Source organism: Tachypleus tridentatus, chromosome 10 (assembly GCF_004210375.1).
Source record: "Tachypleus tridentatus isolate NWPU-2018 chromosome 10, ASM421037v1, whole genome shotgun sequence".
Classification (NCBI taxonomy): domain Eukaryota; kingdom Metazoa; phylum Arthropoda; class Merostomata; order Xiphosura; family Limulidae; genus Tachypleus; species Tachypleus tridentatus.
The window spans coordinates 142,483,623-142,495,830 of NC_134834.1; the positions used below are offsets into that span (position 1 = coordinate 142,483,623).

Consider the following 12,208-nt stretch of genomic DNA (forward strand, 5'->3'; position numbering starts at 1 on the left):
TTTTTACGTCTTAAACGCCAATGCAACTGTTTACAGATTTACGAAAGTGAGTAAAGTTTATTGTAGTAACAGAAACAAACAAAAAAGACATAGTATCTATCATCCAGCTCTTCCTTAAGCTATAGTTATAAAAGAAACCTATTTTCTTACATTAATTAGCCTAGTAGGGACGAGAGAAGTAATTGTATAATCTATGATTAAAAAGTTCTTTTAACGGTAAACAGGGGTATAACACGGAGCGTCTTACTGCTGTATCTGCTTGCGTTGGTGAAAAGAAAAATAACGAAGGGCCCGTGTTTGATGGTAACCTCGAGGTTTGGTATCAAAACTGTCAGCACATGCGGCCAAGAGTCCGTAAAATGTAGACAAGCACTGCGATAAGTGGAGTTTCTCTTCCATAGTATAGAGTCACAAGAAACTTATGTTCAATCTACACTATACGTACGACAACTTTCTTGAGTTACACGAAGGCTACCTGCTCTAGCCCTCCATAATGTAAAACTAGAGGAAAGGCAGCTACTCGTCACCACCCACAACTCTTGGGCTACTCTTTTATCAGCGAATAGTGAGATTGACCGCCAAATTATAACGCACCCACGGCTGAAAGGGCGAGTATTTTTAGTGCGATGGGGATTCGAACCTGCAACACTCAAATTACGAGTGCCTTAACCACCTGACCATGCCGGCTCGACGATTAAAAGTACATGCTACACAATAATAAAGAAATGCCCACCCTTCAGTTTATAACATCAGTTCCTACTTTCTCAATTACATCTAAGCATGCCGGAGGGCCAACAAGAGCTTGAATTGTATATCAGCCAAACACACTGCAGATCTACAAACAACATATAACATCCTGACTGCTCTGTTAACAGCAGGTGATTCTAAGTATCTCTGGAACATTCCGAGAGAACATTCGCAACCATGACTCGACTTGCTAAAAGCACTGATATGCATATTATGAACTCTATTTTGGGCTTATATGGAGCTAATATGTCAAACAACAATAAAAAAGTTTAATTTGTGATTAATTAAAGATAATAATTGGAACAATATTGTACTCTTGAACATTAATGAAATAGTAAAAGCATTACAACAAAACTTACTGTCCTGTTTGAAACAAATACAAGATACTAGTGAACTGTACAACTTCTTTATCATCCCCGCTAGTACAGCGGTATGTCTCTGTTTTTGGAATTTCGCACAAAGCGACTCGAGGGCTATTGTGCTACAATGCTGTAAATCAGCTAGTCATCACCACCCACCGCCAACTCTTGGTTACCAACGAATAGTTTGACTCACATTATACACCCCACGGCTGGGAGGGTGAGCATGTTTTAGCGCGACGCGGCGCGAACCCGCGACCCTCGGATTACGAGCAGCCACAGCGGTATATTTACAATGCTAAAATCAGGGGTTAGATTTCCTCGGTGGGCTGAGCAGATAGCCCGATGTGGCTTTGCTATAAGAAAAACACACACACTTATTTTTTTTTTTTGTAAATTCTACAATAAGGTATTTTATAAATAATAAATTGACCATTAAATTGTAGTTTTTCTTTACTTCAGACTGCTATATTTGTGTATTACTTGAAATTTTTCGTAATTATTTCATATTTGGGTATTTTTTGTACCTAGAGATTTTCTAAAGTTTTAATGAAGATTTTTTTCAGTTGTATGAGTTTAACATGCACATGAATAGAATAATAAATTGTATTTTATTTTCTCTTTGGTATTTACAAGTTTTACCTTCATTAATTTCAGTTGTTATAGTTAAAACAAATTACTTGAAATTACGTTAACTAAGTATTTCTCATAAATGTAATTCTATGTTGTGTGTGGTTTTTTTACAGCGTTTGTTTTCAACTGTTACCAGTGAAAAAAAAACAAACCTGAAATGGCATTGACGAAATGTTTCTCAACTCGTCGTCTTCTGGTTGACATACTTGTAATTCTTTTTGGAATAAGCTCTTGGATCGAGATTAACGGACTTTGGGTGGAACTTCCTTTACTGGTTTCTGAGCTTCCTGAAAAATGGACTCTAGGTTCATATATTGTGGTCATAACACAAGTGGCAAACCTTGGACCCATTACGTATAGCTTGCTACGCAAGTTTTTCGTTTTAAAAGTAATTATTTTCTGATCCACTCTATCTTATTTAATTCCAGTTTATTTGTTTTTAAACTTATTTCCAATATCATCAAGGCCTAACTAACATCCAGTCACTTTGACGTTTTTATCAAACATCCTTTTTTTTATCTCAAATTCCATTGTCCTTCTTTTTTCATTGCACTTCATTTCAGCATACTAGCGTATTCTTGTATTTTATTAATGGTTATTATGAATATCAAAATTCGCACTACTTTAAATCTTTTTTTCCCTTCAGATTCGAGGTTTTATTCCCGTTCTGGTGATATTACACTTTTACTTTTTAAAATGTTTTTTAAACTATACATTTAGGCTGGATACGTGTTAACTTATAAAAAAGTATCCGATATTATAACACCATTTAGATTGTAGTAATTCCATGATGTTTTGTTTACATTGTGTGTTTTTTTTTCAAAACCTCATTTTTATTTATAAAAGATCGTGGTATAATATTTTATATTTCAGTCTTTTTAGGGAAAGCTGAAACCAAAATAGATACATTTAATTGTATACAACAAGTCATGAAAACTGGACACAAGAATAAATCCACATAGTTTCAGTTTTGTACAATTTTAGGAAATATAAGCATTGAAAATCGCCATAGACTGTACGAAGGAAATTGTTTATTTGTTTATTTCTAACTCTAAAAGTGGTATATGAAAATCTTGAATAAATATATTCCTATTTTTGAACTCACGATAAAAAAAATTACAATTATTTTATCTGTGCGTTTTAGTAATGAGGAAGAACAAAATATTCATTTATAACAGACGTTTCATACTTATAAAGGTCCAAATTGTGGAGATAAAATCCCTGGATAGCCAAAAATAGCCACTTGGTACTTACGATAAAAAAACTTTCCTTTTAAGATATGTTTGTGAGTAAATTGTTTTAATGCGTAAATTTTAATGTGTCGTCGATAACCAGTCACAAACCAGGTAAATTCAATTGTGCCATCCCGTGTGTGTTCACTGGCTTAGCTGCATGCTTTAAATATTTATCAACCCCCACATATATTTATATGTATTATATGCGTATATATATACATTATATATTTTATACACTTTATAACGTTTACAGACCTTGGAAAAGCCTACAATTCATATTACTCTATCTATTGGGACCATCTCGTGTTTACTACTAGCACTGTTCTGGTCCAAAACAACATTGATTGGAGGAGAAGAGCACAGCACGGTCATGCTGAGTCTTGCTTTTTCCTTGGCCTTGGTGGATTGCACGTCGTCAGTTCTGTATCTACCATTTATGGCTCATCTCCATCAAAAGTACTTAACAACCTATCTTATCGGAGAAGGCATGAGTGGCTTACTTCCGAGTGTGGTGGCTCTCATCCAAGGAATCGGAGGAAACCCACAGTGTCGTAATAATACTGTTTCTAATTTTATGACTGAACAAAACACAACCATCTATGAAGTCAAACCGTATTACCCACCACCAAGATTTTCTGTAGAAATATTTTTTATCTTCCTCTGCATCATGATGGTCATGAGCTGGTTTGCCTTCCTCCTTCTCGACAAACTTCCGTCAGTAAAAGCTGAGCAAGTAAGTGATAAATACATAAATAAAAATAATCTGAACAGCTTAAGACTTCCAAAGAAAAACTGCCACGTAAATTGTAAATACTAAATTAATACGAGAAATATGTACAAAAACTGCTTATCTTAGTTTTAATAGTTTTAAGTTCAAATTAGGGGTAAAAAATACACAGATTAAAATGCTACGCCTGAGAGTACATTATTTAGAGATTAAGGAGTTATACTAGTTAGCAAACATTAACAGACCAAAAGCTGCGTAAGCTGTTCTCTATTGTCTAAAAGCCAAGACGTTTCGATAAGTATTACACATTACTTAAAAAGTTGAATATAAGCCTCTCTTCTGTTGTCTAAATAAAATTCAGCTCAGTAGATAAACCTCGATCTAAAGTGTAACATAACCTCCTAGTTCTCTTCAATGCAAAACGTAAGGAAAGATAGTTCTGTGTAATAACATATCACTTGGACAGGCTGAATAATCGACAAAATATGCATATAACCTCATAATTCCACATTGTTTAGTTGTTTAATGTTTGTACATTACTAGTTGGAACAAGCAAATAAATCTCACAGTACCATAAGCAAAAGTTTAAGTATAAGATAATACAATTTTTTGTAATTCATATGATGTTTTGCAACTATTAGTTATTTGGAAATATGTGTATATATGTTAATGTTGTTCTCGACATAACTTACGCTCGCATGACCATAAGCTACATGACCTTCCCAGAACGCGATGAATGCCAACAGATTTTCAACTAAGTTACTGAGTCTGTGGAAAGACGATATTTTGACGGGAATTCTTGAGACCTACAAGTCATTATGAAAATAGTAGATAGCTTGATTAAATTTTAAACATTGTTACTTATAAACTCCTCATAGCGGATGTAGCTGACGTCGTTTACAATTATATAAACCTAATGAGATAAAAGTTGTTTATTTTTACATGCTAGGTTCCAATACCTGAGGTTCAAAGAAACCCGAGTAATGGGAAAGAAAGAGCAAACAGCACGAATTTGATATTAGAACCTGATCACGTTCTTTCTCTTGGTATAAATCCAAAAGATCGCTCGACCATAACTCAGGAGAACCAAGAACCAAATGATAACACTGAAACACAAGTTGAAAAGGAAACAAATGAGTATTTATTGAAGAAGAACGATCAAAAATTGGCTTTTGTAGTTTTTCTCTGGATGCAAGGGTTTATATCTTCTCTCACTAATGGTATTCTACCAGCAGTACAGGTAAAGTTAACAATGAAATTGATTAAGCGACTGAAAACATGGACTTGTTTGGAAAGAATGTTTTATATATTTATTTTTTAGCTTGTTGTTTTGTACTCTTACACTCTAAAGCTAAGGCAATGTTTAATAACACATGAACTGGATTTTATACTCAAAAGTTAATGCGATATTTAAAACATGAATGCGATGTATAAAACTACCCAAAGTGGATGTTATATCCTAACACTATCATTAAAATCTACAAATCCCACATTCGCCATCTAATTGAATACGGCGTTCAAACCTCATGCAGCATGCAAAAAAGCATAGCCACATCTCCAACAGAAAAGAGTTCTAGGAATGGCCCTTAGGCTACCCATATACACTCCAATTAATTACATGAACGAAGTTCGCAACATTCCTCAACTCAAGGATTGCCTTACAACACTAGCTTACTATTATTATGAGAGACACGCAACTCCTTAACTGTTAAATTACACACCGTGACAATCGCTTCACACAAAACAATATCCCCATACAACACACACATAACCTCCAAGACATAATAAATTAACAATGAACACACTGTGTCAATTTACTCATTATTATTGATGTTTTTTACATTTCAACTTTAGCACATGTCAAACAACAATAAAAGAGGTTAATTAATATAATAATTGCACTTGTCCTGTGAACATGGATTAGTTTACAACAAAACTTACTGTCCTGTTTGAAACAAATACAAGATACTGAGTGCACTGTACAACTTTATCATCCCAGCTAGTCTGAGGCCCTGACTACCCGTGGCCCTGACTACGGGACGTTTGAGTAATAACACTATGTAACAAAATTTTTACTTTTTCTTGTTCTTGGGCAGAAAGTGTTCTTTTCCAATTGCTTATGCTTAAAGTAAATGGAAAAGACCTACTTTTTTCTTCAGACTTTGCTTTTGTGACCTGGGTAATGAAATTTTCAAATTTACTCATTTTCCAGAACATTCCAGGTAGATTTAGTACTGAGTAACTGATAGAGAATTTTCTCGAACTTACAAGAATTTTCAAGAACTTTCTAGAATGTTGTAGAACTTAGGATAATTTTCTAGAAATTTCTATAGTGATATATATACAGGGGCTCACCACTCATCACTTCAGTTTAGTTTTAGCTGCCTAAGTAAACACATAAACCTATCTGATTTTATCAGAGATGGCATCAAGAAGCTGCAAGCATCTCCAGATGCATTCTGCTATGTATGTGGCCAATTTATCAAAACAAGAACGAAAAAATACTCTGTGAGAGCATCTGCTAAAATGTGTGAAGTCTACAAGGCATACTTTGACATGCCTGTCAGGAATCAAGACAAACCCTGAGCATCTCATTTTACCTGCGTACACTGCAATAAAACTCTAGAAGGTAAGACGGACAATTTTTGCTTGCTGGAATAGTAAGATTTTATGTTATACAAATTTTAGACCTTTTAAAATTTAAATATTTTTAATTTATTTTTTTAGTTCCAATAGTATAGAACAAAAATCACATATAAAATATTTTGCATGAACCTCTTACAGATTAATTGTGGATGAAGAAAATTTAATCGTTATAAATACAATTTTATTTTACTCTTTTGCAGGATGGCACAGAGAAGAAAAGAGAGCCACAAAGTTCGTTATTCCAAAAATTTGGCGTGAACCCATTGACCACTCAAGCAATTGCTACTTCTGCATGGTAAACCATTTTAAACGTCGGGCTGGCAAGAATGCATCTGTTATCATGTATCCGAACTTTCATCATTCATCGCCCCAGTGCCACACTGCCCTGAGCTCCCTGTACCCATTCTACCAGAGAGAAAGCAACCATCCTCAGAAGAGAGCAGCAAATCGGAAGAGGAGGTAGATGTTGAAGATCCAGATTACAATTTTAGAGGTGCAGCTGGTGAGAGAAACCCATACTACCCCAACGAAAGAGATTTCAATGACTTGATCAGAAATCTTGGTCTAACGAAGTCGAATGCCGAGCTTTTGACATCTGGACTCAAGAACTAAGGTTTGTAGATAAAAGTGTGCAAGTCACAAGTCCGAGGAAGCATCACCGACATGTTTCAACCTTCTTCACTCGTCAGATTGGGCTCTGCTTCTGCCACAATGTATCCAGTCTGTGCGAGGCAACTGGAATTGCCTGTAACCGGAACGACTGGCACCTCTTTATTGATAGTTTATCCAAAAGCCTCAAAGCTGTGCTGCTCCATAACGGCAATAAGTATTTGTCTCTTCCCCTGGCTCATTCGGTGCACCTCACAGAGGAATACAAAAGCGTCAAAACCTTGCTAGAAGCCTTGAAGTATGGCTGGGAGGTTATTGGAGACTTCAAAATGGTGGCATTCCTGATGGATCTCCAAGGAGGCTTTACCAAGTTTCCCTGTTATCTTTGCCTTTGGAATAGGAGGGGAGATATAATGTCAAGTGTGAGCCCCTGGTGGATCTCCAGAAGGTGTTGTTCCCACCATTTCACATAAAATTGAGTTTTATGAAAGAATTTGTCACAGCTTTTAATAAGGAGTCTGCAGCCTTCAAGTACCTTCGAGACTTCTTTCTTAAGCTGTATGAGGCAGAGGTCAAAGCTGGTGTCTTCGTTGAACCACAAATAGAGAAGATCCTGGAGTGCAGAGAATTCCACAAGAAGATCAGTAGGAAGGGAAAAAAGCTTGGGGAAGCTCTGTCACAGTAGTTTGAGGCTTCTTGGGCAATCATAAGGCCGAAAATTATACGGAACTGGTTGAGACTCTGGTGAAGAACTACGGCAAAATGTGCTGCAGGATGTCCCTGAAAGTCCATATGCTTGACTCTCATCTTGATAAATTCAAGGAGAACATGGGAACATACTCAGAGGAGCAAGGCGAGCGCTTCCATCAAGATATACTAGACTTTGAACGTCACTACCAATGAGCGTATAACGAAAACATGGTGGGAGACAATATTTGGATACTGATACGTGGAAGTGATTTACATTACAGTCGCAAGTCTCGAGAAACTACTCACTTCTAAACATTTTTGTTCATTCTTGTGTAGCTTTAGTATAAATACATGTAAATCTTGATTAATATGTTGTTTTATTCAGATCTTGTGTATAGGAAAATGTGCAAATTTGCCCGTTTTTAGGTTAAGTTCTAAATTTCATTATCCGGTCACAAAAGCAAAGTTTGAAGGAAATAATGGTCATTTTCTGTACTTTTACGATATGAGCAATTAAGAAATCACACATAATATCAAGGAAAAAAATTTGTGTTACATCGTGTAGTTCGTTGACTTGCGTCTTTCCGTACTTCAATCCAGTCAAACAATAATTCACGTCATCGAACAACGCTAGGACAACGTTACGACACCAGCCTTGATTGCTTCCTCTACGGCCATCTTAATCCGACCTGACTCCTACGTTCGCTCTTGTCTGAAACTACTTCACTACTTCAATTTACAGTAAAACAAAAACAAGCCAGACCGAAAATTTAATCCAAATTCCTTATGTTCACATCAAAATTCTATTGCGAGCGGTGCAAAGAGGGATATCAATATCCCTGAACACCCCAGTAGCGAAATTTACCTTCCTGTAGAACTAAACTCCTGCCACAGGATTGTTTTAATACTCTAAAGGTAAGGCGATGTTTAAAACCATAAACTCTACATGTTGCAATCTGATGATGCTTTTTGAACATGTTCAAACACTAAACCTTCACTGGACACTAAGCCAGTAAATAGTAATATGATTCAAGTTATAATCAATTAGAATGTGGTATTATATCATCCATTAATTAAACCTGAATGTCATTCTTCGGTAGGTAAGGTGACTTAACTACAAACTATAAAAAGCTTACTGTATAGCTGTTATTCTGAATGTTCAGTAGATATCAATTTGTATATTTTTTGTTATTTATTCATATTTCCATATTACATAGATATTTACATTTTCAATATATTACGTAGACAAATTATAAATTGGATTACACCAAACATCCTAAGGTTATCGAATCTTGTGGGTTATGGCCTAAATTACTGTGAAAAGCAAAAATACCGAAAAGAAGAAATGTTGCAAACTAATTGGTATAAAGAAGATCGTAGCGGCATTATAATTATTAGAACCTCCCTTAAGTAATGTACGATTTCAGGGTCAGAAAAATAGATATGATTTCAAACGATTTTAATGTTATTTAATCAATAATCTATGTTACTTTTTTTGTTTGTTTTTCGGCCTGGCATGGCCGAACGCGTAAGGCGTGCGACTCATAATCCGAGGGTCGCGGGTTCGTGCCCGCGTCGCGCTAAACATGCTCGCCCTCCCAGCCGTGGTGGCGTTATAATGTGACGGTCAATTCCACGATTCGTTGGTAAAAGAGTAGCCCAAGAGCTGGCGGTGGGTGGTGATGACTAGCTGCCTTCCCTCTAGTCTTACACTGCTAAATTAGGGCCGGCTAGCGCAGATAGCCCTCGAGTAGCTTTGTGCGAAATTCCAAAACAAAAACATTATTTTTAATTACTTCCTGCCAACGATTCACAAGCTTCTGAATGCCACTTCTATAAAATTTTTGGGGTTTGGAGGAAAAGAACGTAGAGAGGATAGTTTTGACATCTTCATGTGTTCCAAGCTCTTTTTCATCAAGATAGTTCTGCAAACTTCGAAATAGATTATAATCAAGTGGAGCGAGGTCTGAAGAATAAGGAGAATGTGGAAGTTTTTCCCAGTCTAACACTTTAATCTGTGCAGATGTGATCCTTGCTGTATGGCGCCGTGCATTATCCTGGTGTAACACAACACTTTTACGATTGATCAAAGCAGGCCTCTTTTCTTTCAGTGTAACATTTATGCACTCTAACTGTTGACAGTAGAAGGCTCATATAATCATTACATTGAGTAGCAGCAGCTCAAAGTGGATCACATCAACAGTATCCCATCAAACTCTTAACAAGAATTTCCTAGGGTGGAGGTCCATTTTGTGATTACTTTAGCCATCTTACCTGCAATGAACCATTGTTTGCGGCGTTTATCATTTTTGTAATATATCCATTTTTCATCTCCAGTCACTAACCTGTCCAAAAAAGTTAAGTAACGTTCACGAGAGTGCAGAGAAGTGCAAATGTCCGCTCTTGCTCCAGGTTGGGTTCTGTCAAATCATAGGGGACCCATTTTCCAAGACTTGACACCTTTCCAAACTGTTACAGATGATGGCGAACTGTTGAAAAGGTTGAATTAATTAAGCTCCTCTGCTAGTTCTTCAACTGTTACAGCACGATCTTCATCTACTGCAGCCAGCATCAAGTCATCATTAAACTCAATAGGACTAACTCAACGTGGTGCATTACATAAGCTGTAGTCACCTGATCTGAACTACTGAAACCACCTTCGACATTTTCTTTCACTGAGAGACTACGCACCATGAACACCTTCAATGTTTCGCGTCGTTTCTGCTATACTATTGGGTTTTTTAAACTCATAAAGCATTCTACGCCTAATGAGCTCCTCAGAAACATCCATCTTCGTAAGGGTTTATTTGATTAATGATCTGAAATACTAAAGTTGGGTTAGTTTCTTTTAACTGTCTGAACAAATACAGAAGTGATGATGCAGTTTCAGCATTAAATTTTCGGACATTATTTATGGGATGAACTGATAATTAACGATACAGTTGCAATACTTTTATCAAGGTCATATGTCTTATACGTAAAGATTACACGATATAACTGTTAGATGTTTCTGTTGGTTATAATATCTCTCTTATACATGAAGTTCACACTATATAACTGTCATATGTTTCTGAATACTGTCTTATATCTGTCTTATAGGTGAAGTTTACACTACATAACTGTTAGACGTTTCTCAGTGCTACAATACGTCTCATAGGTGAAGTTTACGCTGAATACCTGTTAGACGTTTGTGACTGGGATAATATGTGTTTTATATTTGAACTTTACACTGTATAACTGTTACACGTTTCTCAGTACGATAATATCATTTTTATATGTGAATTTTATACTGTATAACAATCAGACGTTTCTGAGTGCTATAATATCTGTTTAATATGTGAAGTGTACACTATGAACTCGTAGATCTTTCTGTTTTCTACGATATCTCTCTCATATGTGAAGTTAACACTATATAACTGTTGGACGTTTCTGAGTGCTATAATATCTGCCTCATATGTGAAGTTTACACTATATAAATGTTAAATGTTTGTGAGTACTATAATATCTGTTTTATATGTTAAATTAATACTATACAACTGTTAGACATTTCTGAGTGCTATAATATCTTTCTGATATGTGACGTTTACACCATATAACTGTTACACATTTCTGATTGTTATAATATGTTTCATACGTGAAGTTTACACTATATAAATGTTAGACGTTTCTGAATGCTATAATATCTGTAGTATAAGTGAAGTTTACACTGCATAACTGTTAAACGTTTCTGAGATCTATAATATCTGTTTTATATCTGAAGATAACACTATATAACTGTTTGACGTTTCTGAGAATTATAATATCTGTTCTGTGGGCTATTATACCTGTCTCATAAGTGGAGTTTACACTATAAAACTGTTAGACGGTTTTGAGTGCTATAATATCTGTTTTATATATGTAATATTTTTAATATATAGCTCTTAGACGTTTCTGACTGCTATCATATCTGTTTATATGTGAAGTTTACACTGTGTAACTGTTAGACGATTCTGATTGTTATATTATCAACCTCATATATGACGTTTACACTATGTAACTGTTAGACGTTTCTGAATTGTATAATATATGTCTCATAGATGAAGTTTACACTGTATAACTGTCAGATGTTTCTTAGAGCAGTAATATATGTCTTATCTGACAAGTTTGCACTATATAACAGTTAGACGTTTCTGAGTGCTGTAATATCTGTATTATACGTTATATTTACACTATATGCTATTAGACGTCTCTCAGTGCTATAATATATGCACATTTTACTCCACATTACTGTTATACGCTTCTAAGTGCTATAATATCTGAGTTGTAAGTGATGTTTAATCTATATGACTGACAAACTTTCTGTGTGCTCTAAAATCTTTCTAATATGTGAATTTTACCCAGTATAACTGTCAGAAGTTTCTGTGTACTGTAGTAGCTGTCTCATATGTGACGTTTACACTATATAACTGATACACGTTTCTGAGTGCTCTAACATCTGGCTTATAAATGAAGATTGTACTATATAACTGTTATACAATTCTGAAAATTATAATATATATTTTATATGTGAAGTTTACACTGTA

General features: G+C 35.4%; 1 protein-coding gene across 3 annotated transcripts in view; it reads left to right on the forward strand.

Annotated features, from left to right (window-relative positions):
* Nucleotides 1-12,208, forward strand: part of LOC143230483 (solute carrier family 52, riboflavin transporter, member 3-A-like) — a 38,089-nt gene that overhangs the window by 15,317 nt on the left and 10,564 nt on the right. For all 3 annotated transcript variants that reach the window (XM_076464130.1, XM_076464129.1, XM_076464131.1), the window contains exons 2-4: nucleotides 1,853-2,127; nucleotides 3,228-3,707; nucleotides 4,651-4,941. In XM_076464130.1, coding sequence (XP_076320245.1) covers nucleotides 1,897-2,127; nucleotides 3,228-3,707; nucleotides 4,651-4,941 — 1,002 coding nt within the window. In that variant the 5' untranslated portion in view covers nucleotides 1,853-1,896. The remainder of the gene's footprint in view (nucleotides 1-1,852; nucleotides 2,128-3,227; nucleotides 3,708-4,650; nucleotides 4,942-12,208) is intronic.